The sequence below is a fragment of the Accipiter gentilis genome, chromosome 27 (genome assembly GCF_929443795.1).
Source record: "Accipiter gentilis chromosome 27, bAccGen1.1, whole genome shotgun sequence".
Taxonomy (NCBI): Eukaryota; Metazoa; Chordata; class Aves; order Accipitriformes; family Accipitridae; genus Astur; species Astur gentilis.
The window spans coordinates 6,153,743-6,176,507 of NC_064906.1; the positions used below are offsets into that span (position 1 = coordinate 6,153,743).

General features: G+C 39.4%; 1 protein-coding gene across 1 annotated transcript; it reads right to left on the reverse strand.

Annotated features, from left to right (window-relative positions):
• Positions 1 to 16,817: 16,817 nt before the first annotated feature.
• On the reverse strand, positions 16,818 to 22,555 carry DSEL (dermatan sulfate epimerase like). Its single transcript, XM_049830459.1, has 2 exons — positions 22,460 to 22,555; positions 16,818 to 21,669 (listed from the first exon to the last, which is right to left on the reverse strand). Exon 2 carries the CDS (start codon positions 20,688 to 20,690, stop codon positions 17,040 to 17,042), a length of 3,651 nt encoding a protein of 1,216 aa, XP_049686416.1. The 5' UTR covers positions 20,691 to 21,669; positions 22,460 to 22,555; the 3' UTR covers positions 16,818 to 17,039.
• Between the last annotated feature and the right edge of the window lie 210 nt (positions 22,556 to 22,765).

A 22,765-nucleotide genomic window follows, 5' to 3' on the forward strand; every position in this document is an offset into this window, starting at 1 on the left:
CTGAAGTTTTTTGCTATGACTTGTAAAGACTCAGTTAATATGGTTATAATTTATTTATTACACTTCTGTGCTTAACATGCAAACTTCAAAATCTCTCTCTGAGAATCAGAGTACAAAACAGAACTGGTTACAGTTGCAGGAAAAGGCAAATACCTTTAAAATGTGATTAGCCAACTTCCACCTTCACCATCAAAGGCAAGCTAACTTGTAGTACAAAACTGATCATAATGTTACCATCTAAATTTGTGTTTGCCCACATCTTCAACATTATGTGTAGCTCTTGCATCCTTAGGAAAGATAATAACAAAAAATCAGATAAGGGAAGCAAAGATGATTATAGGAGTGGAACGCTTTCAAGCAAAGAATGACTAAGTAAACAAGGACTCTTCAGCTTAGAAAAGAGATGACAGGAGCCAGGGTGAAAACAAACACTGAAAGATGGCACTTAAAGTAAGGAATAACAGCCTTGTTGAACTCCCTGCCAGAGGACATAATAGATTCTAAATTTTACATGGGCTCAAGGGAAGACTGAAAAAACCTAATGGAAAAGAAATCTATTTAGATTTGCTAAATACATCTAGCTCAGTCCTGAGGCTGGGAAAGCGATCAGAAAAAGAATCCTATTTTTACTCTGTTCTTACTCTTCCCTAAGTGTTCACATATGGCAACTACTGGAAACAGCACAGAGTTCAACGGTCTGTTGCTCTGACCAAGTACAGATCTTTTTATCTTCTTATAATCTTAAACTGACTCTCCCTTCCTTTATATTCAGTGGAAAACTTATTTTGTCTTGTCGTGGTTTAACCCCAGCCAGCAACTAAGTACCACGCAGCCGCTCACTCACTTCCCCCATCCAGTGGGATGGGGGAGGAAATCGGGAAAAAAGTAAAACTCCTGGGTTGAGATAAGAACGGTTTAATAGAACAGAAGAGAAGAACTAATAATGATAATGATAACACTAATAAAATTACAACAGTAGTAATAAAAGGATTGGAATGTACAAATGATGCGCAGGGCAATTGCTCACCACCCGCCGACCGACACTCGGCCAGTCCCCGAGCAGCGATCCCCTTCCCCCCCCCCCCCCAACTTCCCAGTTCCTAAACTAGATGGGACGTCCCATGGTATGGAATACACCGTTGGCCAGTTTGGGTCAGGTGCCTTGGTTGTGTCCTGTGCCAACTTCTTGTGCCCTGGCTGGCCATGAGAAGCTGAAAAATCCTTTAGAAAAATCTAAACACTACTGAGCAACAACTGAAAACATCAGTGTGTTATCAACATTCTTCGCATGCTGAACTCAAAACATAGCACTGTACCAGCTACTAGGAAGACAGTTAGCTCTATCCCAGCTGAAACCAGGACATGTCTTCACTGAGTTACATTACTTGCTTAAACAAACTCATATGTTTATAATACTTGAAATCTTATTTCTTCCTAACTGAGGTCCTGATGGGGTAATTTCATTCTGAAGGAGAAATCACTGATAGAAAATCAGGCATTTCTCCTTAACCTCTTTATTTCTTGTTTTTTTCCCTTCTCCAAGCTATTAATTTGGAGGAGAAATGCCAGTGGAAATGTGGTAGCTGTAGGGTTCCAAAATGTCCATCCCTAAATCTTCTGTGCTAGGGTACGTGCTTGAGGAAAAATGGGCTAAGATCCATGCCCCTCAGACCTGTAATCTCTGCCCTGTTTATAAAATGGGATAAAATTTATAACTGTAGGGATCTCAAGAGTGTTTTTCTCATACCCACTCCTCTTGCTGCTGGCCCAACTTTATCTTCACAAGGCTGGAGGCAAGAGCCTATAAGCTGGCTCGTACACATTAAAACAGGCATACATCAGCTTTAAGAGCTGGAGTCAAACTCTACTGACTTTAAAAATCACTTATTCATTGAGTATCTGGGGGCTGAATTCTAATAAGCCAATATCGAATTGGGGCAGAACAGCAGAACACCTGTAATTCTGTTGCATTGTAATTTCTGTAACACCTGCTGCAGAAAACCTGCTAAGAATAAGGAAATTTCACTTAGGACTTTTATCTTGGATGATGCAACTCAGAATCCTCTATATCAGGTGACCCTATCATAAAGAAAGCCTGTGACAGAAAACCGATGAAGCATTATGGCTGACATGGCTACAGATACAGATTCAAAACAATGCAGAGAGGGTGCCTCTTGGAGAACATCTTAGCCCTCGCTAAGGAGTAAATCTTTTCCATGTAGGCAAGAGGCATGCTGTTTTATGCAAGTACATGCTTTGCAGTTCCGCCCAAAGGTTAGCTTAATTACTCCCTTCTTTTATCTGGCTTGAAAGATCATTGCAAAGTCAGTTCAGGATTTTTTTATTCACGTTATTTTTGTCTGTTTGATTTACTTGACTGGTCTTTATATGATTTTTTCCAAATAAGTTCTAATTTTGTTGCTAATCTTATATAACTAGATCTTCTGTTAGGTGGCCTGTACCGAAACACAAGCAGCATTGTGCATTCATGCATCAGAAAAGGCATCCAAGGACTGCCATGCACTTTAAAAGAGAGAAAGAAATGAACCAATTAGTAAAAGCAACAAACTGCTTCTAATTGTCTAACTACTTTGCCTTTACTTTTTAACATATGGAGTGACAATCAACTTCAGTGATGCCCAATTTAAACCTTTACTTCACTGTCACCTGCATGGGTTTCAAATTCAAGGCTATTATTTTTAATTCTGAGCTTAAATTCAGACTCTTTAAATGAAAAAGAGCTGAAACTGCTGGGGTTTTATGGTTTCACCAGGTATCGTCCTTTGTTATTGTGCTCTGCAAAACAAAATACCTCCACTGTTGGTAAGTCTCTTCAGGATATGACTACATCATCAGATCTGGGACACGTACCAGGATTTGGGTGCAGGATGTAGCCATGAGATAAACCTGGGCATGTAGATTCAGAGCTCACGTAAAAATGCCCTGAATAGAAACCAGCCCCAGGAGAATACTACCAGGTGGTTCAGCACATAGGTACAGACATAGTCTAAGGTACCTGATTTCTCACAAAACCATAGCAGGCATGCTAAGCAAAAATCCTTTATCATTATGATTTCAGTCAGGTCTTCAAAGAGAGCTGTAAATCTAAAGCTTAGCAACCACTTGGCCTATCCTTCAATCTTTTAAACCTCTGTGATCTATTTTGTTATCAATATTTTTTCCACCATTCAGGCACCCAAAGCACAGAAATAGGTACCCAGCGAGTTCTTGCACAGCTTTTAGATAAAGATCCAATATCCTTCTTTATTTATTATCAGAACAGAGACTGCCATACTGCCTTGTAAGAGAACAAAGTAGTAGGTAGTTCAAGTGCCAGTCAGTATTTTTCCCTTTGTGTTTCTGATTATAGGCTGATTACACAACACTAATAAGAGCTTTTATTTATTTCTCTAAATGAACAGAAGCCAAAACACAGAAAACTAAAGAGGTTAAATCTTCAAAGACATCACTTTTCCCCTTCGAAATGGAGCTGTGGACAGTCCTCCTTTTTCAAGAAGGAAAGCAGGAGGGGGGGATTTGGCGGGGGACATAATGCATTGCACGGGCTGAGTTTTACAGTAGCTATCTTCTGGCTCACATCCCAGATGTTATGCTATCCTGTCATCAAGATGAAGTCTCTGTCCCACACTGATGTTTATTCTGCAGATAGAAGGCTACCTACACTCAACTGTTGTAGCCCTGCTCAGCTTCATTATCTTCAGTGATACTATGCTAAGGTACAGTGGTAGCGCATCAGATGCTGCTTGCTTTTGGAGTCCCTTCTAAAATGAGGTGCTTCTGGTTTTTGAGGATACATATGTATAGCTGCTCAGTGTTTACTCATAGAAAATAAATAAAACCCCCAACACATAGAAGTTAGACGACAAAACTGAAAACAAAGAATACAAGTGATGAGACATAGTAGGATTTTGCTACATAAAATTATTTTTGCTACCATCTAATTTCATAATACTGAGGCAGGAGATCTAGAGATTTTGCAAATGACATCCCAGTTTTAAAGTATTTCATTTGAATTGCTTGGAATTAGCAAAGCTCTCATCTCTCTCACGCTTTCATATTATTTTTAGTAGTTCATGGAAGTGCGTATTTTATTCACCTACTCCTAATGGAAATCTGTGGTTTAAAAAACCATAAATTAAAACCAAAACTAACTTTCAAGATGTTACATTCTGAGATCTAATTTGTTGTTAAATAACAATGTATGATGCTCATCCCCACTGTCAGCATAAGTCCTGAACTTGGCTTTATACATGCCATACCTTGCACATACGTTGGCATTTTCACTAGTTCAGAACCAAGGCATTAAGGACCTACAATGGCATCTTTCACCAACATGGGAAATTAAGGGAATGAAACCTCTACATTCCTTGAGTCCTGAATGAGGCCACATAACAGCATTTGCTTTGATCAGTATCTTAGTGCCTAGCCTTTGTGCTGACTCTACCCACAGCTATTGATCTGAACCAGCACTAGAAGCTGTGCAGAAGTCCATTTGGTCAACCTATTTTTCTGCTTTTGAGTTGTGCTGTGTCATATACTTAGGGCCCGATGAGCTGAAACATTGTGTTTCCTACATTCCAGAAAATGACCTTTTCTGTTACATGACTATATCCCACACCTGGGCATTTTCAATCTTTTAAGAGCTTCAGTCAAGGTCATGGAAGTTGTGTGATTACCTCATATATCATGAGCTAAAAGTAGAAGTAATTTTAAGGGTTATTTTTTTAAATGCCTTCTCATTTCTGAGTCTGTAGGGTGCTCCCAAGTAAGAGATTTCCAAGATTTTATCCATGCCCCAGGAAGAAGCAATAGGCTTGCTCTAGTTCATATTTGTGGCTGCACAGCAAAGGTGACACTCCTGAGGGTCATCACATTGCATGGACATTGTGGCGTATATCTTTTCCTCCAGCTGTGTCCCTTTTGCTCTGCTGTGCTGGCAGCAGGGAAGGACATAGCATGAAAAAACTCTGCTAAGTCTTCTGATGAAGAAAGAGATCATCACTCTTTCCACAGTATGCCCTGTGAGCAAAATAAAAAATCATCTATTTACAGTGTATTTTTTGGCAATGCTAAAATGCAACCGATGAAAAACTCTAGGCTATAGTCTAGAGCACAGTTACCCTGTGCTGACTACCTCTTCTGTCAATGCATACTATGAGCTAGCATATCATCATGCTTTCCTAGTGCCAGCAGATACTGACCTCAGTTAGAAACATATAACCCAGTAAAATGTGATTCTATATACATTCAGGCAAGAAAAGTAGTTATTACGAAAGCCTGCTATATATTACTATGTACTGATTAAAACTACTATTTTTTTTCTTGAGGCAGCTTTTGTGTTGGTGTCAGGACATCAAAGAACATTCTATCACTTCATCCTAACGATGACCACATAAGAGCAGGATGAGAAGTCATGTTGTGCCTTGAAATTAATGGTCTGAGAGTCAGAGATCTCATTTTGATACAAAAAGCATCTATTTTTGATATACTAATCTCCTGGGTAAAGATCTTAGGCCACTTTTAGAACCTTTTGGTAGTAAGAATTGAATGGTCTGTTGTTGTTAAACTAACATACATTCTCTGTTGGCACTGAATGCAAAGCATAAGGAGTACTCTTGAGTCCAGAAGTAATGTTTAATATGATGTGCTAATGTAAAATACATTAGCACTTTCTGCAGGATCTCTAGAATGTCCATCACCCAGGAAATGTTTCTATTTAACAGGATTATAATGAGATAGATTTGAGGTGTCACTGAGGATTTCATTTCAGAGAAGTAGGCTTGTAACTCAAAGTCAAAAGGGATGTAACCAGTAGAGGCCTTATGTTAAAGTCATTTAAAATAGTTTAACTCCTGTTTATTTAAATTCAATACTCTCTGGCCAATTAACCAAACTTAAACTTTACTGAAAGAAGAAAGAAGTAGCCCTATCAGAAATCTGTCTGTCTGCAAATTTGGAGGGGTATAGGTAAGCTAATTTACAGGTGAACTTACTTGGAAGAGTGCCTTTTTCTGTCAAAATGAAAGCAGAATATTCAACCTTCACTCAAAAATAAGATCTGCAAGAATAAAAGATGATAAAATATTTTAAATTATTTTTTATTTATGAATTTGGTAGTGTTTTAAGTGCTGGGAACAGCTTTTGCCTTAGAGCAAGAAAACTACTAAGTTGTTGGCCACTCTTGCTACAGTTGAAATCACAAAAGGTGCAAGAGATATTGCAGAAGATTTGCTTTACCACAGAATTCCAGTTATGAGATGATGATGATGATTATTAAACTATATGTATTTGTTTGAATGAAGGTAATTTTTTTTATTTAAAATAAAAATGGGTGTAATTTAAACATAAATGATACAATTATATCAATAAAGTTGCTGTAAAGAAAATAAGGTTACATTCTTATGCTTCTTTTTGTTGGTATAGGAAGACATTTTGAAGCGTTAGTTGTACTTTGCAACTACAGTTATATTCTGACTACTTTTCTAATTTGTGACTTTAAGAAATTCTGATAGATTCCTTCACAAAATGCTTGAAAGTATGATTTCTACTTTTAAAGCAACAGAAGGAAAAAGTAATGAAACAGTTAATCAAAGTCACTCTTGATAAACAAATATATCTTTCTAAAATAGATTTAAAAAGTCTTATAGGGAAACTACACAGCATAAAAAAAGAAGAGGAATAAAGGACGGTCAGTCTCAGAACACTTTCAGCTAAAAAGCCACACTAGCAAAAAAGAAGTGCTTCATTTGCAAGGAAAACATAAGCCACAACCTAAATATTTCCCAGTAAGCTTCCTATATCAGTCTGGTGTAAGTTCTAAATTCAGAGCAAATTAAGTGTATTTGCTGAGAGTCTTCGTCATGTTAAAATCTCTCTGCACTTCACTGCATACATTTTCTGTGTAAGACTAAGTTCCACGCTGCAGACATTACTTGCTTTCCAGCATTTTGACTCTCTCCCAAAGTTAGCAGGACTTCATGAATTTGATGATATGCATGCACAACATATATAATACAACACACTTAATCTTAGCCAAAAGGCTGAGAGGCCCCTCAGTACAGGAAAGACATTGAGGTGCTGGAGCACATCCAAAGAATAGCAACGAAGCTGGTGAAGGGTCTAGAGCACAAGTCTTATGAGGAGCGGCTGAGGGAACTGGGGTTGTTTAGTCTGGAGAAAAAGAGGCTGAGGGGAGACCTTATCGCTCTCTACAACTACCTGAAAGGGGGTTGTAGTGAGGTGAGGGTCCGTCTCTTCTCCCAAGTAAAAAGCAATAGGACAAGGGGAAATGGCCTCAAGTTGTGGCAGGGGAGGTTTAGATTGGATATTAGGAAAAATTTCTTCACTGAAAGGGTTATCAAGCACTGGAACAGGCTGCCCAGGGAAGTGGTTAAGTCACCATTCCTGAAAGTATTTAAAAGACATGTAGACGTGGCACCTGGAGACATGGTTTAGTGGTGGAATTGGCAGTGTTAAGTTAATGGTTGGACTGGATGACCTGAAGGGTCTTTTCTAACCTAAATGATTCTGATTCTATACTGGAAATGACTATGTTTAAGGATAAGTAGCACATGATTCATTGAAGCAGACTGAGATTTGAGCTATTTAAATTCAAATTCCATTATACCTGTAGAATTATCTATAAGCCTTATGTAAGTTACTGGACTTTTAATCTCTAAAATATAGATGCTAATAGTTATTTACCATTTAGACTATGAGATCTTTAAAGCTATGGCCCATTTCTCCCAGTGCTCTCACACTTACTACTAATAATACACCTGTAACAGTAACAAAAAACAAAATTGAGTTACTAAATCTTCACTGATAACACAAAATAAAAGCCAGTAAGTACAAGAGTAACTGCAAGGTATCCAAATATGGGTAAGACTACCTTTTCATGAGGTTATTACATCTGCTTTCAGTTAAAAGTTGGTGTATCTAGCTGATTCTGTTTCACAAGTCCAACAAAAGCAAATTGGTCATATTTGTAGTTGTTTTGCAGGATACATTATAGAGCATGAATAGTAATAATTTAATAACACACTTAATGGCAGATCTGTTAAATTGACCCTAGAGATTATTTTTTTTTTCTGAAACTTTAATAGCATCTGAATGTCTTTATTTTTATAATTATTCATTTATTTATATTTAACTTTAAAGGAAACTGCATAACTTTTTTTTCTTTTGATTTTCCTTGCACCTTTAAATCAAAAAAATGCACCTAGATTAATTTAAGAGGCACTAAAACAATGATATCTATATATATATTAGCTGTTTAAAACTGTACTGTTAAGTTATAAACTTCTCAAGGGAGATTCTGCAAAAGATGCTATGAGTCTGTTGCTGTGTACAGCCAACTGAACTAAATGCAGATGAAGCAGATTGCTGGCAAACACTTTAAACAATCTGTGAACAATGAGTATCAGAGCTTTTTGTTTATTGTCTAGCCTGGCTCTTTACTAATCATTCTCTTCACTTCATGTGTTAAAGGTACTAAGGTGTGGCTATTATCAGAGAAAGATGGAATACAATTAGGTAAATTCCTATACACTGAAGTCAACAGAATCATTCATTATGTAAGCTTTGCAAATGCACCTGTAAGACTTGCAAATGCACCCTGGAGCAATTTAGAGGTACAGACATACATTCAAGCGACAGCAGCTTAAAAAAATCCTAGTATATCAACAAAGCTGTAGGCTTGCTCTTTTCTTTCAGCAAATGGAAGGAAATTCATCTTAGCCTAGCCTGCAATTAAAGAGGGTCATGAAGGTTAGTAATTAGGCTGAGGAATGGATGAGAGCTACAGCCATACTTTTAAAGATCTGATTATGAGTCTGGCTAAATCATGACTAACTGATGGTATTCTGACTGTCTATAATATGCATGTTTTCACATCACCTCTATTTTGTTCAGCAACAGTGCTGTCCATTCTTTAACATGAAATAATTCTTTACTACAGATATCAACTTTTCTTTCAAATGCGCCACTAAAGGATGCTGGCAGTTGAGGAACCATCAATATTGAATCTATACCCAGCAGGTAAAGCTGCACCCTCTCATTGAAAAGCATCCTTGGGTGCCAACAGTGTTATTATAGAGCTACACTGGGTAATAGCTATCTAGTTACAAATTAACACAGCTTGGGAATACAAAATAATAGCACTGCTTTGAAGAAAAGAAAAAATCAAAATACATCCAAACAAAAGTTCCTTTTAACTTCTCTTTCCATCAGTACTCTTATGGTAGTTTGAAAGAGACAATGTTCAGCTGATCAGTTGAAGTGAATAATAAAGTCTATTATTCAGGCATTCATAGTGCATGATATGGCAGCTCATTAAGACCTGAATATTCCAACACACACTTTCAAGTTTATTCTCTTCAGCAGCATAACATTTTGTTTCTCCTGTTTCTCAGTTCATTTCTGTATACTTATCATAGTCCTTGCCAGGTCTGAGATTATGTTTCTTGAAATCAAGTGGCATCTGTAGGATGTAATTTATGAAAAGAATTGACTGGAACATCCTGAAAGAGAACAGAAGGTTAAAGAAAATGTAACAAAATTAACATTTCAAACTAAGATTCAGAAAACATAGGATAAAATCTATTTCTAGGCAAGCCGTAAGATGAAAACACACAAAAAGGTCTAAAAAAACCCCAAAGAAAATATAAGCAAGTCCTCTCTTAGAAAAGCAATTAAGAGTGAAAATATTAATGGCTTTCACAAAAACAAGTGTGCATTTATTATCTCTGACAGCCTGCCTTTTATCATGTTCTTGATATTAGTTTCCGCTGAGCTTTGTACATTGGATTTATTCACTTTGAACAACCTTTCAGAAAATGGCTGGAGACAAGTTTTGTCAAAGAATTTGCAATAGACAGCAACATTTTTTTATACCACACCTTGTTGCTCCTATCATAATGGGCTTTTTCCATGTAACTCTCCCAAAAACCAGTGGGGGTCAAGATTCAGAAAGTTAAAAAAAAGAAAGTAAAAATTAGTTGTGAGAGTACAGTGACAAGACCTAGGATGAGCTACAAAGGATAAGCACATACCACCCACCAACTGCAAAATAATACAGCAGCCACTAACAGAGAAGGCACAGGTCAAACATCCTCCAGAAAAAAACAATATTAAACCTACTTCACAGCTAAATATAACATCATCGAGACTTATAAACATGCAAACCTTTGCTTTACGACATGCTGAAGTTCACAGGAGAGACAGAATCAGGTCTTATTCTTGCTCCTAAGTTTAATGTATACCTCAAGCACCTTCTGCTAAATTAAACGAACAAAAAAATCAGATAGTTAAACCTGCAAATCTCTGCTGCAGGAAACTAGTTGCAGCTCAGATGCACCTGCAGTGGGTTACAGACCTTAGCAGCAATAAGGATGCTGAACTACCTGTGTCTCTGGATCTGAGAGATATTGCCTGTGCCAGCCCCCATTCAGTAAGAGAGATCCAGGGGGCTGCAGTTATTCTTGTTAACTTGATTACATGTCTTTTTTTTTTTTTTTTTTTTTTTAATTAAACACACAAGAGAACATTCACGGCTGCTGGAACTTGCCTACCTACACTGTTAAATTGCTAGAATGGTCTCTGGGCCAAATACCAGTCTCCGAAAAAATGCCTGAGTATAGTTCAGGAATTAGAAGAGGCACAATTCTAAATATACAGTGTGCATATAGCTACTGTGTTTATAGACTAAAAGACTTCAAAATTATGGATTACACCAGTTGTCCAGTTCCTGAGAACTAAGCAGAAAATCACTTTTTTTGTTCTAGGAATACAGCTATTTTGTGGTCTTTTACTTAACACCAAACATACTTACTGTGCATTCAAGGGCAGACAGAATCAGGTCTTGCCATCAACACTCTCTGAAAGATAACAGTGGCTCCCATATTCAAAACAAACAAAACCAGCGATATTTTAAAAATTTAAATACATACACTTGGCCACATCACAAAGTTTTGTGAGATCCTAAGTGGTGAAATAATGTAAGAAAAAAGAAAAAAAAAAAAGGATAACACAAAAGTATTATTCTACTAACAGTAGTTTTATTTTATGCAGGATGTTTCATAAAATTTTGTTTGGACAGTGTATGCACTAGAACTGCTCAGATGCAGAAATCTATTTAGATGTAAGACCATACACATTTAAAGCCAAATTCACCCCACTTCCTTTGAGGCCTTTCAGTGGGCATCTAAACTAAGAGTCACCCTTGGCTTTTGAGGATTTACAAAGAGGTAAGCAATGTTTGATTTACCTTTGAAGGCAACACTCACTTTCCACTGATTCTAGAGTGACAATGCTTCTTATGTAGGTGCGAAAGTTAAATTACCTAATGTGAGATAGACAAATTCAGGTCATGTTCTTAAACACCACAATATCTTTCTTAGTAAAGACAGTAAACTAAATGTTGAGTTTATACCAGCATAAATGAAGAACCTTTCAGAAATTATTCTGTTAGACAGGTGTGAATGAAATCAGACTGTCTTTGTTCTCCTACATCACATATAACTCTCAGCATATTGTCAGCTCAAAAGATGTATAGTTTAATTTAAAACGGTATCGTCTCAGTAATGTGAAACAGAACTTTCCCATTATTAACTATTTTCTGAGACAGCACAAGATTGCCCATTCACACCCTTTTACGAGAATAGTGTAGATCTGGTATCAGCAAATTTCTCCTCACTAAAGAAAAATCAAAGTCCTGACATTTGAAACTGTGTTTGTACATTATTTTGTATATCTGTTTGTTTCTATACCTCCTTTTATGAGTTTATAAAGTCATCAGACAGCCTACAGGTAGCTTTGATTACAGTTACAGAACAATTTATATTTTTTACATTATTAAAATGCATTTCCTTTTTTCATCAAATAACACTAACCGTAATCTTTCATGATCATTTGAGTTATTTACTTCCTGTAATTTCTGCTGTTTTGGAATATTCAGGCTAAGTAGATGATAATTGTTTGACGATAGTAGCTGATAGTATTTTGGCCCTGTTGAAGCCAATGGCACAACATTCATTGAGGTCAGCAAGGCATCATTCCACTTATGGTCCAATTCTGAACAGCTCACAATTTAGGGATTTGATCCATGACTCATAGTCCACGATATTCCACACTGAAACACAACAAAATGGAATTTGAGACTGTAAGCGTCTCCAGACAGACTCCTCACTTAGAAAACAGCGCATTGATGATGAGATTTAAACAAAGGTTTTAGTCTGAACCAAAGCTAAAAGGGAGTCCAGAGAAAGGAAGGAAAGCTTGTGATGCACTGACCATAGAAGTGTTAAGCTTCAGGACTTACCCTCTTGAAGAAAATAATTTTAAGTGTAATTAAAAAGAAATAATTTTCATACATTACTTCTAAGTCACCTAAATATATACCACAGCTTCTAATTATAAAATATTCCAACATATGGAACCCAACATATGGACCACTAGCGAAGGGGCTAATTTTTGTAACTTGTAATATTGAGGTAACATGTTGTTATCCTTAATCTTGAACTGTGCACTTCAAATGTTTTCAGCAGATGCAGTATTACATTCCAGATTATGTATGTTCATGTTCATCAAATAAATAGTGTCTCCAAGACTAATAATGGAAATAATTGACTGTCAGGTGGAGCTAGGGCTGCCCTAGCAGTCACATCATTAAGTTTCAACAGCAACTGAAACTGTTTTTATGGTTAAAACTAAAAAATCTGACCCACGACCGCAGCTTTACAAATCAGTTACCAATAACTTTATAAAAGCTGAAGTGGATTTTTTGTTTGATTTGCATTTTAACACTATCAGAATAGTATTACACTCTCAGATGAGTTGTGCCATGTATTTTACATATAATTGAGGATCTTATACAGAAATGCAACTCTGGATCTGGCAAATTAACTGTTCAAACATAAATCTGAGAAGGACTGCATGCCAACTGCGTGCTAAGAGGGTGAAAAGAACGAATCTGACCATGATACTGAGGCACATCTCCACAGATGTTGCTGTTGAACAAAGCCTACTGGGAGCAACAGAGGCATTTAGGTATGCTCAGAGACTATCGATTCATGCGATTTGATAGAACTCTGAACGCCAAGACCAGTGTGCATCTCCCCAGGGCCAATGTCACTTAGTTACAAAGTAAGTAAATAACTGAAAAGTTTTCCTCGGCGTTTATTTTTCTTAGGCTTCCAAATATGATTCAGAGATATAAGCATTTAAATAAAGCCTGCCTTTTTAAAATATGTCAAAATCTTAGCTGTCTTATAATTGGACAGTTCAAACTACGATATAGTACAAATAATTATCAATCTTTAACACAGCAAGAAAAAGGAAGCAAGGTTGAGATAAAGTAGTGAGACTAATTTTCATGAGCAACTTTATGAAAGTGTAACTGAAAGTGCCAGAACACTTTTCAATACAATGTACCTAACCAGACATGCTTTTCAAAAAGGTCTAACAATTCCCAAATTTTACTCACAGTCTTAAACATTACTATATGGAGAAAGCAGTGGTTAATGTCTGTGTCTATGTAGTGACCATTCTTTCTCTGGATGCTAGTGACAAAAGAGAATCTTGAGGATAAGTCCGCGCACCCACAAAATCATTTCATATTATAGAATTGCACTCATATTCTCCATACACAGAGACCCACTAGTCTCAACTGAACACTGCACACCCACAAAATCATTTCATATTATAGAATTGCACTCATATTCTTCATACACAGAGACCTACTAGTCTCAATTGAACACTTACATAAGAAAAAAAAAATAATCTATTTAATGACCAATTTGACTGAAGATCAGCACAGACTTAAAATTAGAATTTATTCTTTAATAAAGAAAAGCAAGTTTATTTTTTACTTTTTTTATCAGCAGGCCTCCACAGTAGTCCTGCTTCTCCATACCACAACTGTCATTTTATGGATGGTGCTACTGAAATTTATTCTACAAACTCCCAGATCTGCATCTTTCAGTGGGCATTCTTGTCAAGCATACACATGTTTATTCAGCTTTCTGCTGTGTCTTGGGTTGTTATTCATACAGGTGGAAGGCCACAATCTCAACACAAAGTCATTCAACTCCATAGCTGGGGTATCTCCTGTCTGGTACTAACTTTGGTTGAGTGGTCATGTAACTTACCATCTAAAACACAACAAAACAATTATTTGATTGAAAATTGGAGACTTGCCATACCTTATGCATTCCTACTCCTTCTTCAAAGACACTGCTTTTCCTTTTACATATTTTTAGCATAACGATTACAAAGCATTTGCCCTCACAAGATCTAAAAATAAAGAACAGAGTTCTCTTCCACTTTTTTACACCTGTCTAAGGAACACACAATGCAATGAAATCTGAATAATAGATTATGCATTCTTTGAAATGGGAAAGTGCAGTACAGAAAAGAAATAGCTCCTAAATCTTGCATATAATTAATGACAGTAACGATGCTATTATGAATGTAAGTGCATGGGAAAACCTGTATTCCAAAAATAGCACAGATGATGCTCTTGACAGATAATTCTGTCCACCCTAACTCCTCAAAAACAAACAAAAAGTTGGTTTATAGGCTATTGTGGCATTTCATATGGCACTTTCTGGAAGGGATTTAAAGGTTTCTTTCTACATCCACAAATACACAGTCAGTCTTAATTCTTACCTTCAGCTGCCCTAAAACATCTGACAGAGAAAATCCTTTTTATTTGTTCTGATTCTAGAGTGTAAATCCTGGAAATAGAAGGCAAATGCTGAAACTTATTCTGTCAGGTACAGGCTGCAAGTACAGACTGTACAGACATCAATACTTTTTTTTTTTTTTTTAACATACGATCAAAAATGGCTTCAGAGAGAAGCCAATTTGAGAGAATGATACTTGGAAACCAAAGTTTCACTAAGATGTCAGTGTATATTAACTTGTTTAATATTTCCTTCAACATGGCATTCCACATAGCCAGGGGTGAAACCTAGGACTGCAGGGGGAAAAGAAACTACTGCTAGTAAATGACAACTAAGTTATGGTTAGTGAGACTGCAAAATATCAATAGCTTTATCCTGCTAGAGGCCTATTTTGACATACTAATGACTGGCCGAGAAAGAACTACTTTTATCTAGGTTGTAATAAGATATCACAAAGTGATCCAAAGGATGTGAGAGATATGTATGGGAGGGAAAAGACAGCTGGGCAAAACAGAGACATGATAGTAAGATTGGAAGGAAAGGCAAGAACTCCTTTTTATCAAAAATCAGCAAGGGTACCTGTAATCTGTACAAAGAAACTCACTGCACTTTTGACACTGTCTAATGCTTACCACCCAAATAAACAGTAATTACACGCATATTTCAATATAATAAGCCAAAAACCTGATCCCAGCTCCCACAAACCAACTGAAACGCATTCCAAGACAATTCCATTTGTAATAAAAAACAGATGGTAAAGGAAACAGATGTCTCTTTGTGATCTGACTTACACATCTGCAGACATTTACAATATGCATGCATTTCCAAAGAATGCTGAGCAAGTTAAATTGGGAAATGGGATTTTTTTTCTTAATGGGCATGCGTAAATGAAGAGCGTGACTCAAGAAGAAAATGAGCTGTGACAAAGACACATCTATCCTATCAAGCCTACCTGTTTCCAAACCGCTATCATATTACAGCATCATGTTGAAGAAACACCAATCATGATACAAATCAGACAACTTTGGAAATAGTTTACTGCAAGGAAACATCACTCAAATGTGAGGTGGCTGAGGGAGGGGTGATTTTCAGATTTGTCCCCTCTCTGAAAGATGACCTCAAGTTAGCAATGGCTGTCCTTCAGAAATTCATTATACAGAAAAGCAAAACATCCCTCAGCAACCAGACCTGGAGATTTATTTAACATCTTCTAAATCTCAGATCACCATTTTATGCCGACATCAACAATAAGCCATTGACAATGACATCAAATATTTGCACTGGTCTCAGTGAAATTATGCACAAGAATCAGCAGAGAAATGTGTTACAACAAAGAAGGATGGAAGAGTCTCCCTCAAAAAGAGAAAATCCTTGCAGAACCACTTAGACAAGAGGTACAGGATAAAGCAGTGCGAGGAGCCAAGATGTTAATAACCTTCTGAATTAAGTTAGGTTGAGGCAGGTCAAAACTACACAAAATCTTCTCCAAATTGAACTGCTCATTTGGGAGATCTTGTTGGTTCCTTTTTGTCCCATTTATTTTTCTCCAGAGAGTTTACTTCAGGCTCACAAAAGGTACCACATTGTCAAGCACGGAGAACGAAGTCTCTTTTGTCAAAGCACAAACCCCAATTTAAGTGCCACATCTCTGAGCTGAAGGAACCATATCCTGTAATGATATTCAATATCCATGTCCACTCCAGTCCTGGGCCTGTCTGCTGAGACTGTAAATAAGGAACTAGATTCACTCGAATGTTCTGACTGTTTCCTCCCACTGAAGGGATGCTGAACAGCTTTAAATCTCAGCTTCTGTTTATTTTGCACCACTGTACTGACCAGTAAGACACAGATAGAATGCATCAATAAACCTGTCCAAGGGGGCTAATTATCACCGTTAGGAACCAGGCCAGTTTAACCAGTTTAATTTCATATAAGCCCTCATACAATCATCAGACGGTAAGTACTTTCAGGAACTAAACACTTGGGCTGGAGTCAAACTGGTGAGATGGAGGTGAAAAGCTCCATATTCTATTACTAATCCCCTGAGATATAGAGTCCCCAGCTGGTAGTTCTACAAAGGTTCACACAGCTTTTTTTGAAAGGCAGCAGAAGTAGTTACAAGGTTTTTTTTTAAAAAAAAACCACAAACCAAACCAAACCAACAAAAAAAACAACAACCCACAGTTGCAGGAACAACTATCTTTTTCTTAAAATAATCTCTCTGAAAGTAGCAGACTGTACACATTTTACAAGAATAAACAAACTTCTCTAATATTTATCCACAAATTGGGAGTCAAGAGATCATTAGTGCAAATTTCTGCTGACCGGCAGCATTTATTCTATAAACTTTGGGTATCCTAAGTGGTCCATTAGAGAACAACAGATATCTTCAATCCGCCTAATCTCTTCATTGGGCATGTCTTGTTTCCAGGCATGAATGCTACTTGGTGAAATTTCCCCTTCATAAGGAAGATAGAAAAGACCAGTGGAGGTGGCAAATAATATTTGGTTTAAGCTAGCAGGAGGAAGAGGAATACCAAGAAAGGCAAAAATTGTTTCAGCCGTCTTCTGAGGAAAGCTCACAATATCTTCAAATTTGACCAGCTGATAATTTGTTGGCAGCAAGTCCCCATTTATTCTCAGTGCCGCTGCTGTGTTTGCTAGCCATAAATAGGACAACACAGAAACGGCATTTGAATTAGAATTTGAAAGTTCTTTTCTTAATGATTCATACTCAAAGGCATAGCCTTCATTTAAACTACATTTTCCTTTACCATCCTCCCCTTTAAACATTGCAGCCAAGTGTTGTGGAACATTTTTCAAGGAGTAAAGGCTTGGCTTATTTTTGTACAACATTGAATAGATCCATGCCCGAGGGTCCCTTACTACATATAATGCTCTCATTGATGGTCCCAGGATTTCCCGAAAGAAGGGAAGCTTTAATGTCCAGCTCCCACTACTTAAACTAAGCACAGGTCGCGCATTAGGATAATAGACAAGATGTCTTCTCAGTTCCCTAATATATTCAGCATCTTTATCTTGACTCCCTCTTGCCCTGCTTCGTTGCTCTGACAGAGATTCTCTCTTTTTGGACCTTTTCTTTTTGTCTTTGCTTATGGCAGAATGCTGAGCAATTTTACTTCTGCTGGCTTCATACAAATGAATGTTTTGTAAATGTAACTTTGTGCCTCGAACTAGAGACTGAAGCCACCCTTGGATGAGACGAAAATGACCATTCTGGACATCAGAAACCTTCCATTCACACGGATCTACAAAGGAATCAATTTCAAATTCAGTCTCGGGGATTTCGAGATAGGGCGTAGGTATCCTGATGTATAAGAAGTCACTGCTATTGAAAAACAGCTGTTTTAAAATTTCTGCACCAGAAGCGGGAAGTGAAGCAATGATAACATCTGGCAAACCAACAGGGTTTTCTTCTAATTGTTTGGCTTTATTGCCTTTCTCACGTTCTAGCCTTGTCATCTCACTGCTCCATTTTGCACAGATGGGCTGAGTACACATGCTCCACACATCCACCAATTCAATAAGCCACAGTGTGACAACCAGTATCAGGATCCAACGCAACATTTTACCGAAGGATATGTAAAACCGCCACTGAAAAGCCAGTATGACCAAACTAACACCCAAAATTAACCCTGCAACTATGTTCACTTTGAACCCAAATGGGAAAACCACCCTATTATTTTTTATCTGTTTTTTCACAGATTCAGTACCTAGACCAAACCTGGTCACTTTGTTTTCATGAACCACTTTGGCAAACCCACCAAATCCCAAGTAATTGAACCTTGTCTTTAAATTCTGATATTCAGTCACAACAGAGATGGTATTTTCAGTGTTGTTGACATTGAGCGAGATCTGAAATCCAGATTTTGCATTATCTATGAGTCTACAGTTAGAAACATTGACATACGGGCCGTAAAAAAGGTAAGCAATCCTTGTAAGTGTGTTTTTCACTGGAAAGGTAACATTCACAAACTGAGTCCACCGCTTTTTGAATTCAGCAGCTTGTTCTGCCTCCTGTATCCTAGCAACAGGACTACTCCCATGATGATCAAACCAAAACATCTTGTAGTGGGCATCCCACACATCCATCATAGCTCCATTGTATTTGTTCTTAAATTTATAGGGTATGTATTTAAAATCGATGTCAAGATTATGAAAAAAGGCACTGACAGAATTAACAGGAGAGTCTTCCTCCTTCTCGATATGGTCTACTACTAACAATGTCTGAGAATTTAAGAGCAGCAAAACGCGATATACACTTTTCAGTTTCATCGCTGATGTGTAAGCAGATACCGCCTCACCGCTCACAAACATCATGTCTCCAGCCTGGGAGGCTGTTATAATTTCTCCAGCTGAGTCTCCAACTTCATCACCAATCCACTTCAGCCACTGGGCACACTCACCAAGCTGTCCCTCCCAAGGCTGGTTGCACTGGCTCGTAGGAGATGGAGCAAAGACCAAGACGTTGTTCAGGTGGCTGAGTTTAGGTCCATAGAGAGCCTCAGACACAAACACCTGTCCATTGGGAGCAAAAGTGAAAGAGTTCTGGTCAGGATGTTCGTGTCCCGGATTGAAGCTTCTCCACCCATCAATCCAGGCGTACGGTTGAAAATGAACAATATCGTAGACAGCACGTCCACCGAGTTTTCCAGACTTAAAGGACACAAAGGTGTTTGTCTGACTGTTGGGCAATCCAGCCCCGTAAGTCACAACCCCCCAGTTAGGGAACACGTGCATTTTAGCAGTGCCGTAGTCAGGAGGCGGCTGAGGAGTGATTTCGGCAGCGTACCATAAAAATTCAGTGTGCAGCGTGCTCCACCTCTGTGCAGTGGACGGCACCATTGGCCCATCCTTGGGCCTGTGCTTTCTAATCTGCTGTGCCAACCAGTTGCCAGCTCCATTCTTCATGATAAACTTATCCAAGAAAACCAGTTGGCTCTCAGGACCGTAAAACCAGTTGTAATTAGAATCCGCTACACCCACAGTCCTCTGAAAGCCTGGTAATAGGGTGGCATAGTAAAACCAAAAGTGCATTTTGAGCCAGTTATTCTCCAAGTTGTTAATACCAAAGTGGCGCTGGGCCAGGAAAACATACTGGGTTACTGACTTGGCTGTGTAACTCCCATAAGCTACTCCCTCATCCAGAGACCCGTCTACAACGTGATTGAGCAGAAACATTGTTTTCTCCATCACATCAACGACAGCGTGTTTCCAAATATTTGCCTGAGCTCCTTTGTCCGCCCCTGCAACTAAAGCCCCAATAAGCAAAGCAAGCATATTGGTGGCTTGGTGATTATGGAGAAGCTGTTTTCCCCAGGAACGAACCTTTGAGCACTCGTACATTTCCTCGCTTACAGACCATATCTTCTCCAGGTACTTCTGCCTTCTCTCACTTCCCAGGGAATTATACAAGAAGTCAAAAGCAGTGGCAAACCCTGTTAGGGAGTGACCGAGCGGCACTTCATCTCCAGGTGCGTTCTCAACCAACCAGTTTTTGTAGCCAGCCATTCTATCCATATATTCTAGGGCAAAGTCAAACGCAGCTTTATCTTCGGGGCACAGCAAACAATAAAACGCTAGAGGTGGCAGATTGTTACCGTAAATCTCATTCCACTTTGCAGCAAAATCAACGTGCTTGGGTGGAGGTAGGTAGTACAATGGGTTGGACAGCATAACCGTCACCGCACTTCTGATGGCTCTAAATAGATGGGAATGGCTTGTATGAGCCTTCTGCCTCAGTGCCCGGACATCTTCAGCCTCAAAATACAAGCTGGGGTGAAGAACTGTTTTTTTCAGCTTCTGCTCAGCATTAAGACCTTCAAGCTGCTGTTTTTCATATTGATCTACATTTTCTATGAAAGTCACCCAATCAGAGTAATTGCTTACAGATTCTTCACAAGTGAAGACAGCAAACATCATTAATGCTAGAAATAAAGTATGCCCCATGAACATCAGAGCCATGATCCATTAGGCAGCTCCTCTTCCCCAGGCATGCATTTCCTAACAAAACACAATGTTCAGGTATCAAACTTTGATCCAGTTAGTACGGAAATGAACATCTTTAAGGCATACTTTTAGGAGAAAAGACTTAGCGTGTACTGCGCATTCTCACAGCTACTCAGATCACTTGTGATCTGAGCTACAACACTGAAACAACACAGCTCTCGAAAACTTAAATGTCAGGTGCCTTGTCTGTTCACACTTTTCTCAAACACAACACCACGGCATAAATACTAAAATTAGGGAAAAAGTAAAATCTCTGAGATATGCATATAAAACACAGGTTGACAATGCACAGTAAGAGACTGAAACACACTCTCCTGATAACTTGAAAAACTTGACTTGAAAAAAGGATTCGGAGTCATACATGTACTTTTTTAAAAGGCTTTCAATCAGGTCAAATTCCACTTCTAGAGCTGACAAAAACCCCACTGATCACAAAATGATATCATTTATTCAGAACATTGTGTTATATTGGATGAAATAGGGAATTTACAGCACTCGGAAAACAGACTTCGAAATCAAAGTTACTGTCTTCAGCCTTCCCCTTATCTCAATTTCCGTACATGCTCTTTCCATCTTTCTCTTTTGGGACTCATGGGAGAACGGGAAGGAAAAAAAAATTAATAATAATAAAAAAATAATCAACATAGCTCCTCCATTAGCTCCTTTTGATGAAACTGCGGTGCTTTTAACCACTATTCCCCTCTGTTTGTGAAAGGTGCATCTGAATCAATAGTCATAGAGTATCGATGTATTTTCAAGTCTTCTTTCATCTTATCTCCAGCCAGCGACGCCCAAATTTTGCCTCAATGATTCAGATAATCCTGCTCCTTCCATTACGAAGCAAAAGGAAAACAAGTGAAAGAAGCAGAAAGCCAATACTTTTTTGTTAAAAGAGCAGTTTCGGGTTTCCTTCCACTTTGCATGTTGGTTCTTTCTGTGGAAACAGAAACAAAAGTTCTCTGAAGCTATATAGCTGTCAGAACAGAGTTAAAGTACTTAACGAAGTGCTGCTAACTTCCTACGAAAGATGAGTCAGTACGCCTTTGCTTTTACAGAAATTTATTAGGAAAAAGAAAAAAAAAAAAAAAAAAAGGAGCATTTTCAAAGTTCTCTTTGGCAAAAGAGAAATTCGTATCGGCTACTTAAGCTGCCTGTATTTCTCACCTTCTCCCGCGTGGCTACCAGGTCTCGGGGCGCACTTGCCCGTTCCTCCCTCAGGAACCACCCCAGAAAACCCATTTGAAACGTGCCACCGAAACTAAGGGCAGCTCAGACACACGCCAATATTCGCCACCTACGTACCTACACACCACACGACCGCCTCTGCCGCCGAAACCGAGGCGCGAAGGGGGAAAGCAGACCGACCGACCCACGGCGGACCCACGGCGGACCCACGGCGGACACCCCCCACCCTCCCGGCCCCGCCAAGCCCCGGGACGAAGCCTGACAGCGCCGCCCGCCGCCAGCAGAGGGCGCCCGCCGCCGCCTCCCCGGCCCCCCGCGCATCCTCCCCCTCCTCCCCCCCGGGGCCGCACAACTTGAACAAGTTTCGGCGGCGAGCGCGCTCGCGCCCCGCACGCCCCCGGGAGCCTCCGTCTCCTCACGCCCGGCGCCTCTGAGTGAAACACCCCCCCAACACACACACACCCCCCCTCCGCTCTCTCCCTCCCCCCCCCCCCCCACCCCCCGTCTCCTACCGCAGCGGCTCCGCGGTGGTCTCTTACCGGCAGCTGCCGCGGGGACGCCTCGCTCGGAGCCGGCCGGAGCGGGTCGGGGCGCGGGGCCCAGCACCCGGTCGGGGGGAGGTTGCACCGGCCCCGCTGGGCTGGGCCGGGCTGGGCTGTGCTCGGCTCCGGCCCCCCCCCCCACCACCTTCCGCCTTGCCGCTACTTTCCACCCGGGCTGGCCGCAACTTCGAGTCCGTGCACCTCCGCCGGCGGCTCCCCAGAGTTGATGGCGGGGGAGACGCGGCGGCGGCGGGCGCCGGCAGCGAAGCAAACTCGCAGGGACGTCGCTCCGGAGGGGCGGGG

Excerpts from the sequence above, each read along its gene's own strand:
- DSEL (XM_049830459.1), bottom strand. The coding sequence starts at position 20,690 with ATGGCTCTGATGTTCATGGGGCATACTTTATTTCTAGCATTAATGATG.